The sequence below is a fragment of the Dendropsophus ebraccatus genome, chromosome 8 (genome assembly GCF_027789765.1).
Source record: "Dendropsophus ebraccatus isolate aDenEbr1 chromosome 8, aDenEbr1.pat, whole genome shotgun sequence".
Classification (NCBI taxonomy): Eukaryota; Metazoa; Chordata; class Amphibia; order Anura; family Hylidae; genus Dendropsophus; species Dendropsophus ebraccatus.
The window spans coordinates 104,929,313-104,951,846 of NC_091461.1; the positions used below are offsets into that span (position 1 = coordinate 104,929,313).

General features: G+C 43.3%; 1 protein-coding gene across 9 annotated transcripts in view; it reads right to left on the reverse strand.

Moving 5' to 3' along the window:
- DAB1 (DAB adaptor protein 1) overlaps positions 1-22,534 on the reverse strand; it is a 177,181-nt gene that overhangs the window by 129,233 nt on the left and 25,414 nt on the right. For all 9 annotated transcript variants that reach the window (XM_069979392.1, XM_069979402.1, XM_069979399.1 and 6 more), the window contains exon 2: positions 8,254-8,447. In XM_069979392.1, coding sequence (XP_069835493.1) covers positions 8,254-8,320 — 67 coding nt within the window. In that variant the 5' untranslated portion in view covers positions 8,321-8,447. The remainder of the gene's footprint in view (positions 1-8,253; positions 8,448-22,534) is intronic.

Sequence of the window (22,534 nt, forward strand, 5' to 3'; positions counted from 1 at the left end):
GGTGTAGCAGGAGTAACACCAAGGTTAGAGGTCGTTGAAGCGGGTGACTTCCCGCTCAGGGGCCATGAGATTGGGGAGGGAGGGGGGGGATATGGAGGGAGGGGCAGGGGAGGGAGGGTTGGCTCGTGGGTTGGGTTTTTTTTTTTTTTTTTTTTTTTTTCCTTCTATTTTGAATGAGTTATAGAATATTGGTATGGAACATTAGGGGTATGTCGGACAGACTGAAAAAAATGGCAATCCTGGAGGTTATAACTAAACATCTTCCTGCGATAGTTATATTAGTGGAAACTCATGCCACTAAGGACTGTGTCCCTTTAGCTAAAAGAAAATGGGCCCAGCTGGAGTACCATTCGGTCTGTTCGGCATACTCCTCTGGAGTCTCGATCTTCATTCACCATAAAATTAATTTTATTTGTAAAACTGTTAAAATTGATACCAATGGGAGGTTTATTTTTCTACATGGCACATTGGAAGGAGTTGAAACTATTCTCGCAGCAGTTTATATCGCTCCTCCTTTCAGAAACGAAATACTGATTAATCTTGTAGGGTTTATGAAAGAGAGGAATTGTGAAGCAAGTTATGTGATGGGGGACTTCAATTGTGTCATGAATTATTCTCAAGATAAGAGACGCCCTACGGGGACCACTGAGCAATGTGTTTCTCCCTTATATAGATTATGTGAAGAGCTAGGCTGGGTAGATGCCTGGCGAGTACTAAACCCTGGGAAGACCGGTTTTACATGCTATAGCACCTCATACGATACAGCGTCCAGAATTGATCTAGTCCTGTGCAATGATAAAGCACTGAAATATATAAGGAAGATAAAAATTGAACCGAGGTCTGTTTCCGACCACACCCCGATCTCTGTGGAGATGGTGGGAAAGAGAGTGGAAGCGGCTCCTCCCCCTTTCAGGCTGAACCCCTATTGGTTGACAATTTTACAGAAAGAGGATGTAATTAGGAAAGAAATCTGTACGTTCTGGGAGGTGAACAGAAATTCAGCCGATTTGTTGGTTGTTTGGGATACGTTTAAAGCTTACATAAGGGGTATCTTCTTGAAATTGATCTGTCAGAAGAAGAGGGGTTTTGCCTGGAAGGAGAGGGAGCTGTGTGAGGACGTTGAGAAGGCGGAGGCCTCCTATGGGTCAGATCGCTCTGTTGACTCCTGGAATAGGCTCCAAGAGGCGCAGGAGAAATATGCAGCCTTTTTATCGGAGAAAGCGCAACATAAAGTCTTTTTCCAGGGTCAGCAGAGATATCTGGGTGGAGGGAAACCGAATAAATTCCTGGCAGGGATCCTTAAAGGTAGGCAGGAAAGACAGGATATTACGCTCCTTAGGGATTCTGGGGGGTGTTTGATCTCGGATAGTAAGGAAATTGAGCAGGAGTTCCTGAACTACTTTGTTAAACTATACAGCTCGGAAAGTAAAGTTGGAGAGAGTGAGCGTGGCGACTTTTTTGAGCGCGTCACTCTCAACTCTCTCTCTGAGGAGAAGAGGGGGTGGTTGGAAGAGGATATCACTCTGGATGAGCTAAGGGACTCATTGGGATCATTTTCTGGGAATTCTACTCCAGGGGGGGATGGGTTGCCTTTTCAGTTTTATAGGAACTACTCGGATGTTGTCCTGCCCATGTTGCTGGAGGTTCTCAATGAATCCTGTGTTAGGGGAGAGCTACCGCAATCTATGAGAGAGGCCCATATTATACTTATCAGGAAAAAAAATAAGGATGCTACGGAAATGGAAGCCTATCGTCCAATATCACTTTTGAATACGGATGTTAAATTGTTTTCAAAGGTTATAGCTAGACGTCTTGCCAGTGTGATAACTGACTTGGTGGGGCCTGAACAGGGAGGATTCATGCCGGGGAGAACCGTGCATGATAATCTGGGTAAAGTGTTTGCAAATATTCAGTTTAGTGCTTCTGGCTCCCGCTCCATCCTGTCACTTGACGCCACTAAGGCGTTTGACAGGGTGGAGTGGGAGTTTCTGTGGCACTCTCTTAGAGTTATGGGACTCGGCCGGAGATTTATCGGATGGATCCAGACTTTATATAACGATCCAACTGCACGTTTAATAATTAATAGGGTTCCTTCCGGCAGTTTCTCTCTCACTAGAGGCACCCGCCAGGGTTGTCCTCTCTCCCCTCTTTTATTTGCGTTATATATTGAGCCTCTGGCGGCATGGGCACGGCAACATTCAGAGTTTAAGGGTTTTGGTTTAGAGGGGGAAGATAGCAAGATATTACTATATGCAGATGATATTTTGTTGTTTGTCTTAGAACCAGATAAGTCTGTCCCAAGCATAATTAATAATCTGGAGCAATTCGGAGTTCTGTCAGGGTTGGAAATAAACTGGGGGAAATCCTGGCTTCTCCCATTGGATGAGGAAATTAATAGTCCAATTGGTGAGGTGAGGATAGCTAAAAAAAATGAGGCCTTGGAGTATTTGGGAATAAAAATAACGGCAAAGGGGGTAGACTTTATTCCAGCAAACCTCACACCCTTTCTACAGAATCTGGAGAGGCGTGTAGGGATTTGGAAGAAGTTGCCTCTTTCGATGGCCGATCGTCTGGCCATTATAAAAATGGTGGTTCTTCCCCAGTTGCTGTTTTTGTTTGGCGCAGCCCCGGTATGGATAAGCGATAAATGGATAAAAAAAATAGAAGTATTATTAGGTAGTTTGATCTGGGGAAGAAAGCGGGTACGTATTAAATATGAGAAATTTAGTTTTCACAGTCAGAGGGGAGGGTACTCCATGCCAAATCTTAGGGTTTACTTTTTGTCTTCACAATTGGCGGTTTTGGTTAAAAATCAGAGTAATTCACTTAACGGTTATTTGAGATTAAAATATAAGGCACATAGTATATTTGAATTATTAGAATCGGGGAGACTGAATTCAAATCATCCTCCCGACTGTACAATAGAGCATTTAATGGTGTTGGTGTGGAAATCATTGAAAGGTCTATGCAACACAGGTGGGCATCTGTTATGTACCCCAATTTGGGATAATAGTAACTTTCCGGAGTTTGAGAAAATTCAAAATAAACAATTTTGGGTAGATAAAGGTCTTACTGGGGTGGCACAGTTATTTCACCAGGGGAAAATTCGCAGTTTTAGTGAGGTGGCCGTAGAATTTCGGCTTGAGCACAAGCATGTTTTTTACTATTTTCAGCTGGCCCATGCGGCGAGCCGGTCTGTAAATAAAAGTTTGTTTAGTTTATCTCAGAATACGGTTATGCACACTTTAATGGCTATGGGGAATATGAGAAGGGGTGTATCGCTTATCTATAAACGTACGGTATTGGATATTAAAACAAGGGCAGACTTTAGTTGTCGTTTAAAGTGGCAAGAGAACTGGGGGGCGATTTCGGATGAGAGCTGGGATAATATTGTTCAGAATATTGGTAAGGTTTCATTGTGTGAGGAACATAAATTAACCCAGTTTAAGATTCTACATAGGAGTTATTACTCCCCTGCGCAGTTGTATAAAATGCAGATTAGGGAGACTTCATGTTGCCAGCGTTGTACTAACTCTGAGGCAGATATAGCTCATATGTTTTGGGATTGTCCAGCAATTCAAAGATTTTGGAAAGAGGTAGCAAGGAGTTTAGACACAAAATTAGGTTATAATGTACCTTTAACTCCTTATATAGCCATTTTGGGTGCAACCCCTACACTATCTGAGCGTGATGATGTTATATTAGTTTTAAGAACGCTATTTTATGCCAGGTTAACGATTTTGAGAAATTGGATGAATGGTGACCCGCCGTCCGCGAAGGAATGGGTAAATGTAGTCTCGAAAATTAAAAAATATGAGCAGGTCTGGTATACCAGAAAAGGAATAAAGGGAGAAAGGGCTTACTCACTGGTCTGGCATAAATGGTAGTTTTTTGTTTTTTTTTGTTTTTTTTTTTTCTCTCTTCTCACGAGCCAGGGTGGGTGGGTGGGGGGGGGAAGGGGGGAATTGGGGGGGTGGGGGTGTGGGTAGGGGAGGGTTTTAACAATTATTATAATGTAGTAATGTTTATTACTCATTGTTTATACTTGTGCAATCTAAGTATTTATTTGCAAAAATAAAGAGAATTAAAAAAAAAGGGAAAAAAAAAAAAAAAAAAAAAAAAGAGTGTGCAGCAAAAGAAGGAAGTCTGTTACAGTAGGCTGGAAAGTCAGAGGCAAAAAAAAAGTAGTAAATTAACTTTATTTACCAATATATGTTCAAATTTAACTCACTTTTTTGGAGGCAATTTCCATTTAATGGGATTGTCCATTTTGGAGAACCCATTTCCATACACCCTGAGGCTATGTTCACATTATGTAAAAGGCTGGTCTCTAAAAAGATTATCTTGGCCGGTACAGCATGATCTTTAGCGCCACAGAGTTCTGATGCGGATGCGTCCGTGTGCGCCCGCATCAGAACTCCACACAGCACACTACGGAGAGTGCGGCCGGAGCCGCTCACTCCATTGTGTGCACTGACAGGGTTTTCTGCAGCCGCTATTCAATGAATAGCAGCCGCAGAAAACTGACAAGTCAGTTTTCTACGGCGCCACTAGGGATCCCGGCCGGAGTGTATACTATGTGTATACACTCTGGACGGGATTCCCTCACAAGGCAGTACCGTGATTCCCATGGAACTTACGTTGTGTGAACATAGCCTAATAGTAATTGTAGAGTTCAAGGAGGGGTCTACTGTTCAGGACCTTCCATTGAAGTGAATTAACACTGTGTAATGCTTCATATCTCCTGTGGTGGCGCTGCAGGGTCACTGATCACTTATTGCCCGGTTCCCCTGAACAATTGTTGGCAGGTCTCTTTCCCCTGATCTCTGGGGGACATAACCTCTGGTCATATTATACATGCGGGATCCTTCCTGTCTTAGATCCCATCTCTACACCTCCAGATCAGTTCTACTTTGTAAGTTCAAAAAGAAATCCTCATCTAGAATTAAAGGAGAAGCAGGAAATGAATTGTAGCCAGTTCTTCAATATCTAATTATTGTATCAATGTTTAATTCTCCTCTGCGCTGTTGCTTAGCAACCCCTAAGAATTCTATGGATCTCTGCGAGTCATTAGATACACTGTTACATCCTATGTGTTTCCTTTGGCTCTTTGTAGATGCCTCCCAGTCATATTCTCTGACAGCAACAACACTCAATAGTTTACAGTACAGGTTGTGCCACCGCTAGGACCTCCAGCCATAAGCTGTGAACTGTGGGGGAGATTTCCCTGCAGCGCCACCACAGGTGAAATGAAGCATTACACCATGCCTATTGGAATCATTGCTCTGTATACATGGGTCCGCCAAAGAGAGATACTCTTTGTAACCAGTCTGACGTGGCTAAAATATGAGGGTTCAGAATGGGAAATCTCTGATGTTCAGCATCTAATTTGATATAGTATTAGCTCATAGATCCCCATGTATGCTAAACTTTTGAGCTATACAACATAATAAGCCTTTATTGTAATGTTCTTCAACCTGTCTTTCTTTAGCTAGAGCTTAAAGTTTCTCTGTACCCACAATCTTAGACCCCCAAACCGCTTGTACCTTCTGATAGCTGCTTTTAATCCAAGATCTGTCCTGGGGTCCGTTCGGCAGGTGATACAATTATTGTCCTAAAAAACAACTTTTAAACTTGCAGCCCTGTGTCAAATTGGTGTGGCCTAGAGTGCCTATGCCCTAGGCTTGCACCGCCTCTCTGTCCCTCCTACCCACCCTCTTTACCATTAGGAATGCCCCAGACAGGATTCCTCCTTAATTATCCAGCACCTATGCAGTGGCCAGAAAAGTGATGAATAGGAGAAATCCTGCCTGGTGCATTCCTCATGGTGAGGAGGGTTGGGAGGAGGGACGGAGAGGCGGTGCAGACCTAGGGCACAGACACTCTAGGCCACTCCAATTTGACACAGGGCTGCAAGTTTAAAAGTTGTTTTTTAGGACAATAACTGCATCAGCTGCCAAACGGACCCCAGGACTCTATCTGACGGTTCAAGCAGTTTGGAGGGGCAGATTGGGGGGACTGAGTCACTTTAAGGCTGTCATGGTAAGATGGGAGTTGTAGTTTTGCAACAAATGGAAATCAACTGGTTCAGGAGAAACTGTTTGATACCTGAGCAAATGACTTCCTGTAAATCCCAATCCTCTTTTCCCCTTCACAGGAAGCTTCTCTCCGCTGTCTGGATACATCTCACAATCCATGTCCAATTCTCGCATCCTCTAATAAGGAGCTGTACTGAGCTGAGGTAGAACACGCACCACCTACAAGTGTCTGGAAACATTTACCGTAGCCTTCCATAATCCTGTCTAATATCCTCTGCTGACAATCACCGACTCTCACCGCTTGTTAACCACAAAACTGGAGGAAGTTTCTATGTAGCGGAATCCAACAGACGTCATAGTGGATCCTGCTCATGGGAAATCCTGCACAGCGATAGACCTGACATAGCGTGGCAGCGACTGGCCCACACTATGCCAGTAGCATAAAAAGTCGCATTTAAGATTGCACCAAAATTGCACAGGTCAAAGTGCTGCAAATGCATTACTGTTGTAATCCTAATGAAACAAATATATAAAGTGTAAAAGAAAGTTCTGTTGGGAGATCCCAATTCTCGCTAACCACCATCTCTACATCATTGGAGCACAGTACTTTGTTATTTATAAACATAGGGGGAGATTTATCAAACATGGTGTAAAGTGAAACTGGCTCAGTTGCCCCTAGCAACCAATCAGATTCCACCTTTCATTTTCCAAAGAGTCTGTGAGGAATGAAAGGGGAATCTGATTGGTTGCTAGGGGCAACTGAGCCAGTTTCACTATACACCATGTTTGCTAAATCTCCCCCTATTGACTTTATACAATAAAAACAAACCAGGTTACAATGTATCAACTTGTAGCACTGAACATTATACAAGACAGGTGAGTACAGGACTGAAAGCTATAAGTGGTTATTATAAAAGCTCAGCAGCTTTATATTGTTATAACAAAGCAGTGTCTATAATATAAGAGGAGCGGCTGACACCTGTCACATGTTACGTAAGCACTGGACATACCTGACATATGGCAGGTGAGAGGTTTCTGGACTTTTGCCATAGAAGAATAATGCAGTCAACCTCTCTCCTTCCTGTTATGGCTGATAACAGGGAGAAATAGAAAGTGCTACATTAAAGGGGAACTATCAGCAGGTTAGATGAATCTAACCTGCTGCTAGCCCCCTATTGGGCAGGAGGCGCAGAGGATGAAGGTATCAATCTTACCTTCATCCTTAGCACTGTTACTGTGCACTCCTTGCACCATTAGGAGCACTGACCCACTCCCATAGCGCCGATCTGGTCGGCCTGCTCCATTGATAATCATTAGAAGGGGAGGGACAGCCGGAGGCGGATCAGCACTATGGGGGTGGGGCAGTGCTCCACTACGATGAAGTGTACCGGAACGACGCCAAGGATGAAGGTAAGAGACATACCTGCATCCTCTGCATTTCCTGCGCAATAGGGAGGTTCGTCTAACCTGCTGATAGTTCCCCTTTAAGGCTGAAGTGGCAGATAACATGGACCAATAGATAACAATCAGCATCACACTATCCAAAATGCCTCCCAGTGAAATATGCTGGCATGTTGGCCTATGCATTTCGGCCAAAAGTCCCATCCCGCTTGCAAATGTAATGACCAGACTTGACTGCATCATAAGGATCTATGGGCAGCGATGGGGAACCTTCGGCCCCCCAAACTACAACTCCCATCATGCCTAGACAGCCAAAGCTTTAGCTATGGCCATCCTGGTTGTCAATGCAGTCAGACTACGGATCTTAGGGTTACCAGTGAAATTGATTCTGGGGCCCACTTTACAACTATATGCAGATATCACTTGACCCCCAACTGTTATAGACTTTAAGATGGCCACCTTCATGTGCACACGGAGAATGCATTAAGCAGCAGCTGCTTGTTGGGTCAATCCGAGACTGAATACAGCTCAATGACATGTGCTATTGCCCCCTGGTATCAGCCACGTACACCAGGGAGAGACTTGCTGATGGATTTCCTTAGGTTAGTGGCCCCTCCAGTTTTTTCCTTTGTAGCACTATTCCCCTGAAACTTTTTTTTTTTTTTTTTGCCATGATTTCTGTAGAAAACATTAGAAGGACGGAATTCAGTATAGGAACCATTTCTGTGAAATATCATTTCCAACATGAAAAATAAGAAGGTTGTGTAATATAAGCGCCGGCCTGACACTGCACCTCCCAGAACATGAAACGTACCTTTCTTTTTTGATTCTTTCTTGGCGCTGGTTTTCACGGCCACTTGAAGTTCTGCCTCAGTTGACATCCTATTAAATCCTCCTTAGACCTCTTCACACAGATCCAGGCTCATCTAGAAGTCTTCTCCAACAGAATCGCTTAGCCCTTCAGATGCGGCTCTCCAAATCACATATCTCACTCACATCTTTCAAGAGCTGCGGGAGAAATGACAAACAGCCATGTTAGAAGGGGCTTGGGGGGGATGCGCTTTGTCACAAGGCATGGAGCGCACTTGAAGGTTTGCAGCTTGGCGGTCGCAGCAACCTTTTCCATGGTGTCAGTTGCTACTTATAGGAGACCATCATTAAGAGGCTGCAATTCTCCTTCAGGGAGGATGGAGCATGCTCAAGGTGACAACCAGGCAGAAAGTTTTCAGGATACAAGGTTAAGTTTTTAAAGTTAAGCAAAGTTTCCAGAAACAACTATGTGTGTTTGTACTGTGAGATTGTGAGATTAGTGTGTGGTACTACTATGAGGCTGGCACTATGGGACTGCTAAGAGACTACCCCCGATGAGACAGTAGGTTGGCACTTTAGTAGTACTATAAGGATGGCATTGTGGGACTGCTATGAGGATGACACTGTGGAATGACAATTAGGTTGGCACTGTGGCACTACTATGAGAATGGCATTGTGGGACTACTAGTAGGCTGGCATTGTGGCACTACTATGAGAATGGCATTGTGGGACTACTAGTAGGTTGGCATTGTGGCACTACTATGAGAATGGCATTGTGGGACTGCTATTAAACTGGCACTGTGGGACTACTAGTAGGTTGGCATTGCTGGACAGCTATGAGGATGAGACTATGGCATAATAAAGTATAACAAGGATGTGGGAGGGCACTTGTGGCTGCAGGACACCTGCACCATCCTTCCTGAGAGGAGGGGGATGCAGCTGCAGTTTCTGTGTGTAAGTCTGCCTGCTGTGTAAGATCGGAGGGTAGGACAGGGAGGAGGGGGAAGCAGCTGCAGTTTCTGTGTCTTAGTTTGTAGGCTGTGAGAAAGGGGAGGGGACGGAGCTACAGTTTGTTTTACTGATTCTGTATATTGTGGGAAGGTACAAAGAGGAGGGAGATACATCTGCACCTTCGGTGTTTTAGTCTGCATCTTGTTTAAGGAGAGGCGGGGGGAAACAGTCTGATAGATGCAGTGATATAGCTGCAGTTTCTGCATGCAACGAAAGGAGAAAGGGAGGTGAGAGAAAAGGGGGGATGCAGCTGCAGTTTCTGTGCAATGAGAGGGGAGGGGGAGGAGATATCTTGATGCCTTAAAGTATATTATAATACCCTTACATAAAGGTATGAAGAGCCAGTCCACTCTAAAATGTACTGTTACCAACAACGGAAACAAGCCCCCACAATCTGTAGGTTATAAAACATCTAATAGACCTCTGGGACAGCCGGAGGAGGGATTGTGATCCCTGTTCTGTGATAATAGATATGCTATAGATTCGGCTTTGTACATCAGACCTTGTAACGTGAGATCTGAAATGTAGATATGAATAACTATAAAAAAATAAAATAAAAATAACTCAATTTATTCCAAAACTCCCTGGCAACCAACGTGAAGTTATCGGAATATTTTGCATTTATAATGTGAAAGCCGGCACAGATCTGGTGGGGAGTGAGAAGCTCGGCGTCTATTTCCAACATTCCAGCTGTCCTGATATTTGATCATGTGGATTGAAGTTCAGTAAAAATAACACGATCAGATCTCTTCTGATCATCAATGTATATAAAGTAACACCTGGCGGGGGACTTTCATATAAAGGGAACTCATCTCTATTACCAGCCCTTTCATAATAAGGACACCAATGGGAATCCATTGTAAATGTGGGAACAGTTATACAAACTAAAAGTACCAAACAGGGGTACATCACATGATCCCTCTAAGCCAGTAGAGCAGCAGTACAGATGAGGATCACATGGTGTAGCCTGTGTCTCTTGATACAATCTTCAGAAGACAACACCATTATAGCCAATTATTCACTACTAGCGTCATTGTCTTCTGGACTGATTCACAAATAATAGGGATCAAAGCATCGACTAATCCGGTGAAACCAAGAAATCACAGTCCAACATTATGCAGAAGAGAAATGGTTCCCCATCATAGGGTCTGCCTATCCCCACCATAAGGCCTGCCCCATCTGCACCACACAGTCTGCCCTTTCTCCATAGGATCTGCCCCTTCCACCACATAGGGTGTGCCTATCACCACCAAAGGGTCTACTACTTCTCCACCGTAGGGTCTGCCTATTACTCACCATAGCGACTGCCCCTTCTCCACCATAGGGTCGGTCTACCACCACCAAAGGATCTACTCCTTCTTCACCATAAGGTCTGCCCCTTATTAACCATAAGGTTATCGTGATATAATACAATTATTACAGCACCAAAAATGTCTTCACCATTATTTACCCCCAAAATATAGTCACACCGAAAACCACAAAGAAAAAACATCACAACGTCCAACAGAGGTAATGGAAGGAATAAAGAAATCCAGATAAATTACAGAAGCGTCATATAAACCTGACAGTAACTTTTTATAAGGGAAGAAAAAAAAAATAGGATGCCCTGTAATCTATAGTATACAGTGTGACAGAAGGACAGCTCCGAACACCTTCTATCTATCTATCTATCTATCTATCTATCTATCTATCTATCTATCTATCTATCTATCTATCTATCTCCTATCTATCTATCTATCTATCTATCTCCTATCTATCTATCTATCTATCTATCTATCTATCTATCTATCTATCTATCTATCTATCTCCTATCTATCTTACTGTAACCAGGTATCTAAATTCAGATCTCTCAAATCATCACTGCCCCTAGTGGTGAAACTTGGCAGAGTTCTTTGCTCACTGTCTCCCCCCGGTTACATATTATGTAAATGTATGAAAACTAAACTTTTAACTACCTTTAATGCCTTTAATGCAGACAATTGATTCAGCCGCTGCCAAGGGCCGCAAATAAACTGATAGAAAATCCAATTAAATGTATCCAGATTCATATTTAAACCCTCATAGTAGATGGCGGATAAATATTTACATGGTTGATCGCCTGCACTTTATTAAAAAGCACAGAAGTAAATGTGATTAGTATTCAGATGGAAGAGAAATGCTATTAATGGCATCCCGGCGGCATCGGCACATGACCCGCAGCCCGAACCCCAGCAACACAATGGAAATACAACAATAGAAATTATCTCCTATCTCCTATCTATCTATCTATCTATCTATCTATCTATCTATCTATCTATCTATCTATCATCTATCTATCTATCTATCTATCTATCTATCTATCTCCTATCTATCTATCTATCTATCTATCTATCTATCTCCTATCTATCTATCTATCTCTCTATCTATCTATCTATCTATCTTTCTTTCTTCTATCTATCTATGTATCTCCCTATCTCCTATCTATTTATCTATCTATCTATCTATCTATCTATCTATCTATCTATCTCCTATCTATCTATCTATCTATCTATCTATCTATCTATTATGTATCTATCTATCTAGTTCCAGAACTACAATTCCCATCAACTCTTAACAGCAGGCTTACAAAGGCATGCTGGGAATTGTTGCTTTGCAGGCGCTGTACCTCCACTATCCACCAAACCAGGGATATTGTAATTGATCCATCCTCTACCCTAGACCACCAGGGACATAGTAAGTAGACATTGTAATTCATTCCTTTACTAGCCTAGACCACCAGGTATATTGTTATCAACCCCTTTAACTACACTAGACCACCAGGGACATTGTAATCAACCATTGTACCACCCCGGACTATGGATATTGTAATGAACCCCTTTGCTACCCTAGACCACTGGGAATATTATTATCAGACCCCTGACTACATTAGACCATTAGTGCAATTGACATTACCATGTTATTACTCATAAAGAAAAATAATTAATTAATAATAATAATTACTACCGCTCTGCTCATAATCAGCTTCTGTAAAATTGTATCCAGCCTTCATGATGCCGTCCCCTTGTGGTTGTGCTGGGTTAACAATTGTTTCCGAAATCCTGTAGATGTTCTCATCCTAATCTTGTTCTGATCTTCTACAAGGCCGCTCTGACGGAGGCCGCAATGAGATCCCAGACAACAGAACATTCTGGTGAGGAAGGGCCTCCGGCCTACAACCTTGCTGTGTCTTTAACCTGAATTGTTTATCCTAAGATGGGAAACGGGACCGGGGTGGAAGGATTTGGGGTTGGATTTCTAGATAAAATAACGATTATTATTATTATTTATACGTCTAGTTGTAGCTGTATATAGAGATTTCTTAAATGTCAAAGTTGTAACTTGTAAGAAGCCACCAAGATGGCAAAGAGCCCGAAACTGGTCTCACATATGACCCATGTTGGGCACATGGCAGACTTCTTTCTACCTGCTATACGGGGGGGGGGGGGGGGTCTCTTGCCTTATCAATACCCTAGGTCACCAGGGATATTGGCATCACCCTTTGGGAACCCAATACCAGAAGAGATAACTGCATTTACCATAAAGTGTAGCTGTCATTTAACTGTCACTTTGCAAAAATCGAAGCGAATTTACAAAACTCTCTTTTAATAATCAAAAGAGTTTCCCTCTGTACTCAAAAAGCAGTTTTCCAGCCTCCCCCCTCACTTCAGAAGAAGCAGGATTTCAGTGTCCATTATGCTCTATGGAGAGGGGAGGGGTCGAGGGGGATAAGTGAGCAAAGAGACGACAGATTGGACATCTTCCTATAGGACTTGCTAATTCTTAGTAGATGCAGCCATGACAGGCGAGGTCATGCAGGGTAACGGTGGACGCCATGTGCTGTGATGTCTCATGGGATCTTATCCAGTCTACATTTCAAAGACTTAATTCTAATTAAGACAAATGTCTGCTTCATGTTTCCCTGAGAGCAGTGACATGTGTCCCCCTGTCCCTGCAGGTTATTGTGACCCTAAGCGCTTCATAATCATCTCCAGAAACCTCGTACACAGAGATCTTAAAGGGGCTGTATGGTTCTGTGCTGCATACTGAATATACAGAGACATCAACAATGAAACAGTATGGAGAAAGCGTCCATGTTTCCCCTCTTTATGGTCACAAGTTATCAAAATGTTATGAATTAAATTATATCTTCAATTCGAAACATTTTCTACATCGAAAGTGCCTCTTTATCCATCTATCAGACTCATCTCCCCTCCCCCAGAGGTAGAGAAGAGATGGATTTGCAGCTTAATTGAGAGAACAAATGCAGCCCATATAAGTCTATGGGGAAGGGAGGGTGGGGAGGGAACAGCTGCAGAGAGGAATGGTGGTTTTACACGGAACGATTTATCGTTCGAATTTGCACGATAACGATCGAATTCAAACGATAATCGTACGTGTAAACGCAGCGAACGATCAAGCGACGAGCGAGAAATCATTCATTTAGATCTTTCAACATGTTCTCAAATCGTCGTTGATCGTTCGCAAAAAAATCGCAAATCGTTCTGTGTAAACAGTCTTTCAGGGCCTTATTTCACCGGACGATTATCGTTCAGATTATTGTTAAATCGTTCGAATCTAAACGATAATCGTTCGGTTGAAATGCAGTTAACGATTAACGACCAAACGAGAAGTCGTTGATCGCTTTATAAGACCTGGACCTATTTTTATCCTTGCTCGTTCGCAAAACGTTCGCATTGCATAAGACGCCGTTCGGTGGTTCGCAGTAGATACGAACGCAATAGCGAAGAAAAAACGATCGCAAATACGATCATAAGTAACGGTTATCGTTCCATGGAAATGAGTGAACGTTTTCAGGTCTTTCGCAATAGCGGTCGTTTGAGATCGTTAATCGTTAATGATTATGCTAACGATAATCGTCCGGTGGAATAGGGCCCTAAAAGAGACTCACAGCAATACTGCTTATTACTGCTGTATAATGTTATCCATGCTGTGGCCTCTCTCTGCAGCTGTTCCCTCCTCCCCACCCTGCCCTCTCCATAGACTTCTATGGGCAACAGTTATCACCTTAACAGGCTACTCCAGAAAAAAACATTGTTTTTAATTCAACTGGTACTTGAAATTTGTACAGATTTATAGATTACTTCTATTTAAAAATCTCAAGTCTTCCAGTACCTTTCAGCTGTTGTATGTCCTACAGGAAGTGCCGTCTGACACAGTGCTCTCTGCTGCCACTTCTGTCCATGTCAGGAACTGTCCAGAGCAGTAGCATATCCCCTAGAAAACCTCTCCTGCTCTGGACAGTTCCTGACATGGACAGAGGTGGCAGCAGAGAGCATTGTGTCAGAATACACCACTTCCTGCAGGACATACTGCAGCTGATAAGTATTGGAAGTATTTTTTTTAAGTTTATAACTTTCTGACACCACTTGAATTTTTTCTCCAGGGTACCCCTTTAATCCACATCACTCTGTGTATAAAGGCGGAAAGAAGTGTGGCTGATCAGTACAGAAAAGAAGATGAAAGTCGTCTGATAAGTGGAGACACGGGCATTTCTCTGTGCTCTGATATTTTACAAAGTTTCTTATCACCTCTTACTATTGATTTATACAAAGTCTTTTATAATTGGGGGTAAACTTTCCTTCTGTAACTATGCGGCGACTTTGTGCGCTGGATGAGGAACATGAACCTGTGACTCCTCGAAAGGAAATAAGAAACTATAATCAACAACAACGAGGTAAACAGACACCAAAAACACAAAGCAAAGAGGGGCTTCAAAGTACAGAACTTCACCAGGTAATGGAGACGTCTGAAGATTATGAAGCGTTTCCAAGTACATACAGTACCTCTACAGATGAAACAGTAAAAAAAGTGGGAGGTTATAGGCAGGGACAAGATCATAGGGGAGAAATGATCAGCTCGGAAGGGGTTACCCTAGTGACGGGACACTGGTGCATTCATCCAAGGAGGAGGAGGATGGATACTGCGCATGCGTATTGGGAGAGATGTGCATGTGTTTGGGCATACACACCTAGCTGTACAGGAATTAGAGATGAGCGAACCTGGAGCATGCTCGAGTCCATCCGAACCCGAACTTTCGGCATTTGATTAGCGGGGGCTGCTGAAGTGGGATAAAGCCCTAAGGCTATGTGGAAATCATGGATATAGTCATTGGCTGTATCCATGTTTTCCAGACAACCTTAGAGCTTTATCCAACTTCAGCAGCCCCCGCTACTCAAATGCCGAACATTCGGGTTCGGATCGACTCGAACCCGGTTCGCTCATCTCTAAAAGGAATGTAAGGAAGTATCCATGTGATCTCAGAGCTCTTCTGTACCAGATATATGTCCACTTTCTGCTTCTTCCCCTATTCTTCCCCTCTTGCTATTTTCATAGTGAGATACTGCAGCTGCATCCCCCTCTTCTCCTCCCTCTTCTCTCCTACTTAATGTTGGACTTCTGGTGGCTGAGGAGGATTGTAAATATTTACCAAGAAAAAGTAACTACAGGCTACAAGAAGGTAAGACGGATGTTACAGCTCCATCATATTATATTCATGGGCAAGAAGAAAATGATTAAACGTACATAGATTATGTCATTTATACACCTACTTTCTATGGTCAAGTCTTACCGTGCAGTTACTGTCAGGCATGTGCTCTTAATTTTTATGTTAAAGGGGAGGAAAAAAATGTTTTTAAATCGAGTGCTAGAGATTTGCAATTTACTATTAAAAAAAAAATCTCAAGTCATCCAGTACTTATCAGCTGCTGTATGTCCTGCAGGATGTGGTGTATTCTTTCTAGTCTGACACAGTGCTCTCTGCTGCCACCTCTGTCAGGAACTATCCCATAGCCGATCCCAATAAAAAAACCTCTCCTGCTCTCCAGACCGGAAAGAATACCACTTCCGGCAGGACATACAGTAGCTTGGAAGTATTGGAAGATTTGAGATTAAGTAAATTACAAATCTCTGGCACTTTCTGTCACCAGTTCATTTCTAAGAAAATATTTTTTGGGGGTGAACTGACGCTTTAAAGGGGTAGTTAAAAAACCAAATCTGTACCAGAAAGTGCCTGACGTGTAATTGACTTCTATCAAAAAATGTCAATTCTTCCAGTACTTATCAGCTGCTGTATATCCTGCATGAAATGGTGTGTTCTTTCCAATCTGACACGGTGCTCTCTGCTGCCACCTCTGTCCATGGCAGGAACTGTCCGGAGCAGTAGCAAATCCCCATAGAAAACCTCTGCTGCTCTTCAGACTAGAAATAATACACCACATACAGCAGCTGATATATACTGAAAGACTTGAGATTTTTTAATAGACGTAAATAACAAATCTGTGGCACTTTCTGGCACCAGTTATTTAATTTTTTTTTTCTTCTTGCTGAACTACCCCTTTAAAAACATTTAAATTTTTTACAAAGTTTGCAAAAATGTTTATTTTTAACTATTTCATATACTTTCTATCTATCAATCCGTGAGTTTAAAATGGAAGGAGGCGGACGGGTGTAACTTCTGCAGATTTTGGGCAGTTCATACAGTTCCATCCTATCAGTGCTGTATCCGCCATTGTTGCCGCTGTTACAGTCTCCAGACTCCGCAGACCTCATTGTGCGGACATCACAGCAATCACTTGTATGTTATGTCCCTGATGCTTTGCTGACGACTTGTCTGGAAATCTTTCTGACCATTGAAGTCGACATCACCTCCCTGTGTTATTGCCCCAGACTGTACGGGTCAGCAGAAGCGGTGACCCCGGAGGTACAATTACCAGCCGGGTCTCACAACCTTCCAGGACGCAGTGGTGAAGTGTAGCAGAATGACTGCGGGCTCCGGGGGGCCGGACGAGACGGGTGACATTCCCTGACATTTCTCTAATGCTGCTTTTTGTCTGCTTTAATGATTTTATATTTTCGGGATATTTACTGACGTGCAGCAGAGACGGAGACAGCTCTGACGTTATATGACATGCATCCTATACTGAAGACAGATGGTGGGAACAGTACACATTATTATGTCTCACCACCCCCAGAGCTGCATCCACAATTCAGCTTTCTTCATGTTAGCTCTCAGGCTGCATGACCTAACATGTCAGTAATGATCCCTGCTTGTTCAGTGTCTGCATATATAATACATCAGCTGTTCAGATAAACCCATGGGCAACAAAGCTCTTATACAGATTAACCCCCTAAACTGGGAGGGCCCTGACATCGCCTGATGCTGCACCAACCCCTGCTGCTGTGGATGTGACTGGAGGGGAAGAAAGTTACTCAAAAAGATGTAAGATTAGATGTAGTCATGTATACAAAGCTTTAGGGCACGCAATATAACACCAATACTGAGTGATAGACTACTAAACAAAACAGCTAGTCACACATTGGCGGGTTGATGAGTTCACATCTTTCTGTGTCCCCTGCTTATTCATGTGCTTGGTCCAGTGATCTGCACAGTGTTATCTATTGTATGTCCCCTGTATTAAAAGAGATCAGCTAAGATGGAAAGCAGAATAGTGAGTGCAGCTCTGGAGTATAATACAGGATATAACTCAGGATCAGTACAGGATAAGTAATGTATGTGCATAGAGACTCCACCAGCAGAATAGTGAGTGCAGCTCTGGAGTATAATATAGGATATAACTCAGGATCAGTACAGGATAAGTAATGTAATGTATGTACAAAGTGACCCCACCAGCAGAATAGTGAGTGCAGCTCTGGAGTATAATACAGAATGTAACTCAGGATCAGTACAGGATGAGTATTGTAATGTATATACACAGTGACCTCACCAGCAGAATAGGGAGTGCAGCTCTGGGGTATAATACAGGATGTAACTCAGGATCAGTACAGGATAAGTAATGTAATGTATGTACACAGTGACCCCCACCAGCAGAATAGTGAGTGCAGCTCTGGAGTATAATATAGGATATAACTCAGGATCAGTACAGGATAAGTAATGTAATGTATGTACACAGTGACCCCACCAGCAGAATAGTGAGTGCAGCTCTGGAGTATAATACAGAATGTAACTCAGGATCAGTACAGGATGAGTATTGTAATGTATGTACACAGTGACCCCACCAGCAGAATAGTGAGTGCAGCTCTGGAGTATAATATAGGATGTAACTCAGGATCAGTACAGGATGAGTATTGTAATGTATGTACACAGTGACCCCACCTGTAGAATAGTAACTTGGTAATACAGTGGTACCTCTGTTCTTGAACTGGTTCAAGAAGGCAGTTTGAGAACCGAGCAGTGTCTTCCCATAGGATATAATGTAAATGTGTTTAATTGGTTCCGGCACCCACCAGTAATTAGTAATAATTAACTACAGCGCTCAAGTAATCTTATAGAGTACTGTACAGTATGTTAGGGCTCACTAGTGCTACGATTACCCTCACTTCTGGAACAGGAGGAGTCAGGACACTGGAAGGGGTAGACAAGCGTCACGTGAAAATGCGCAATGCTGCAACCGCAAGGGTCCAAACTTGTGATGAGTGAACTTGCCAAACGTTGGGGTTCGGTAACATTCATCTGAACACGAACGTTCGTCAAGTTCACTTATCACTAGCATGAGACACCAGACATCAGATACTAAGCAGTTCAAGTTCCGAACATAATTTCCTGGTACATTTTCATTCAAATATCGAACAGTTGGAACTCATAAGTGTCCGTAAACCGATGAGGCACTGTATAATGTATGCAGGTGGAACCATGCCTATATATCCATATAGTAACATAGCTGCCGACCCTAGCAGCAAATCACTGACTTCCCTCCCTCGTTGATAGCCATAATCTTATTGGTCACTTTCGTTTTTTTATTTGCTACAGTTCTCCCCATATTTCTGACCCAGTTCTACATATCCTGAGCCTTCAGCTTGAAGCACTAAGATTTATATTTGGCAGCTCTCGTCTGTTCGGAGCAGGATGGGGGGGGACGTTGCCTGGGAGATTAGTAGTCATAATAGTGGGTCTGTCACAGCGTGTAAGCATTCACCATACTGTCCCCGGCTGAAATGTTTGTTATGCAGATTACTGTGACAGTCAATCTGTTTTCCCAGCTTCCTACTCACCCTAATGTAGGTCACTACAGATAATGGAACAATACGTTCCAAGTGATACATTAACCATCAACATTGTTCCCATGCACAAACAACGGCTGGAAATAAATCACATTGTAATGTAACAAAAAAGCTAAGAATATAATTTCCTAAAATATAATATGGCGACTTGCTTATCAAGTCAATGTAGTGTGTAATCAAATATTGTATTGTGTGGTCAAGAAAGCTGTTTATCAGCCTCCACCCCGCGCCGTCTGCTTAATGGACCGCGGCTACTCCGACATAAAGAGGCACCATCTGTAAATTTCATTTTTGTCGAGAAGATTTTAAAAAAATTAATTCGTTTTTAATTTCGTTTTCAAGAAAAAGGATTCATTTCAACCTGACGGAATAAATATATTCTTTCAATGCAATTTAAGATCATTCATAGAGGCAGAAACCTGAGGATGGTGAGGAGACTATGGAAAGAGGTGAGATTGGCTTCATCCTTGCTCCTCAGGGGTGGGGTGAAGCTGCTCAGGGCTCCACCCCTGAAGAGATGTTATCCAATAAAGAACAGTGGAAGTGAATAGGGTTTTTTTCCTGATTTTCTATCTTATAAGAATGTCTCAGGAGGTTTTTGTGATGGGTAGCACAAGTAAGCACAAGGAGGTGGGAATTGTGGGCATCACTGTGGCTTTTCACATGTAATTCCTTGTTTTCTAATAACTATTCAGTCTTTAGGAAAGTGCCTAAGGGCCCTTACCAGAAGCGGCTCCTAAGACATACATGACATGATGATTGCTCATTCTGTCTATTCTTATAAGACAACCCATGACCTTTAAAATCATAGAGGTAAAAAACTGAGGATTATATAGAGACAACGTAGGGAGTTAACTTTTGTTCCTTGGGGGTGGAGCAAGCCTGGGCTCAACACATGTTACGTATTGGCTATTTTATTTGCTTTACTATTTAGCAGGGGTCCTCAACTGGTGGAGCGTGGTCCGAACGTGGACCACAGACAGCTGTCCGGAACCCTGCTGCAGCTCAGTATACATTTATACTGAGCTGCGCTCTGCATAGTGACTATGAGTGCTCATAACGAGCGCTCATAGTTATCGTGCAGCAGCACTGACAGAGAGGGAACCATTGGCTCCCTCCCTGTCACTCTTGAGGCTGCAACGGTCACAAGAGGCCGCTCTCTGTCTCTGGTGCCGGCACTCGAGTGATGTCACTGTAGCGCCGGCGCCAGGACAAGAGGAGAGCAGCCTCTTGTGACTGCTGCAGTGCGGCCACAAGAGGGAAAGAGAAAAGAAGACGCCCAGACCCAGGTGAGTATAAGTGTTTGTTTTTATGTTATATGCTATATGGGAGGGGGAGCACAGGGGGACTATATACTACTGGGGAGCCCAAAGCGTGGGTTGACATACTACTGGGGGAGCGCACAGGGGGGCTATATACTACTGGGGGAGTGCACAGGGGGGTTATATACTACTGGGGGAGCGCACAGGGGGCTATATACTACTGGGGGAGAGCACACAGGGGGGCTATATACTACTAAGGAGCACAAAGCGGGGGTCTATATACTACTGGGAGAGAGCACAGGGGGCTTTATACTACTGGGGAGCACAAAGCGGGGGTCTTTATATTACTGGGGGAGCTCACAGGGGGGCTATATACTACTTGGGGAGTGCACAGGGGCTATATACTACTGGGGGAGAGCCCACAGGGGGGCTATATCCTACAGGGGGAGAACGCAAAAGGGGGCTTTATACTACTGAGGGAGCGCACAGGGGGGGCTATATACTACTGGGGAGTGCACAAGGGGGCTATATACTACTAAGGGAGCGCACAGGGGGTATATACTACTGGGGGAGCGCACAGGGGGCTATATACTACTGGGGGAGCGCACAGGGGGCTATATACTACTGGGGGAGCGTACAGGGGGAATATATACTACTGGGGGAGAGCACAGGGGTCTATATACTACTGGGGGGAGCGCACAAGGGTCTATATACTACTGGGGGAGAAACAGGGGGCTATATACTACTGGGGCAGTCACCCCCTTTGTACCCAATTTCAAAGGGCTGGGGAGAAGGAAAGAAATGACAGTTTTCCCACTAATAAGCATCAATTCTGTATGTATAGTTCAACAAGATTTTGGAAAGTTAACAAAACACGTTTACTACTGATGTTCAGCTCGGACCTTCACCTGACAATAGACCCCGGTAACTGGACCTTCACTAAAAGTTGTTGAGTACCCCTGCTGTATAGTAAATATGAATACGTTAATAGAATGTATGGAATGTCTCTGGATGGTTGGCAGGAGGTTATGGAATCTCCTGACTTGGGTGGCTAATAGGTAGGTGTAGATTAAGTAATTAGAAAAGTGCCTTTTAGAAAAGGGCTCACTGCTACAAGGTCTACAGTCCAAAGGGAGGCATGGATTAAATAAATGCCACTTAAAGGTAGTTAGGGGCTCATGACCATTATTGCCCTGGGAGCCCAGACCATTCTCATTTCTCCCTCTAGAAGGACTACTACTTTTCTTGTTGTCACTTCCTTTCCCTTGTTTGCGGAATATGTGAGTGGAGGATCATATGAAGGACCCCCCACCCAATAGTGAGAACTTCCACTGTGGTTGTAGTTGCAAAGCACCCTGGTCTGGTCTTCTTGCTGTGCAAAGATTGTGGGCAGAAAACAACCACCTCAACCATCTAGACTGATTATATGATTATATAACTGACTAATATATTTATATATATATATATATATATATATATATATATATATATATAGTGTTAGGATAAGTGCAGGCTTCAAAAAAGGATATGGGAAATTAGTCCAAGGGTCATTGATAAACATGGGTAGAGGTCAAATTCCGGCCACTTCTTTTGGGGTCCACTTTATCTCTGCTACTGTATGAGGCCTCTTTCCTCTATGAAAGTTACAACAACATTTAAAGGGATTGTTTATCATAATGCAAGAACACAATAAGGGGGTCTGGGACTCCCCAAAAGACAACTCCTGGCTAGCAATGAGTCATGTAACTTAGTGGGATTTACAAGTTCTATCAACCACCGGTTCTAAGACCCAGTTTTATTGGAATCCAATGGTGGATCTTCCTATTATTGGGGGTTCCAGCCGGCTGAACCCCACCATGGTGACTCTTCCCAGACTAGCAGCAGCATCTCCTCCCTGTCTCGTGTCTATTCGTTTCTTATTCCGCAGCAGTACAGTAGTTTAGGAAATGTCGCCTC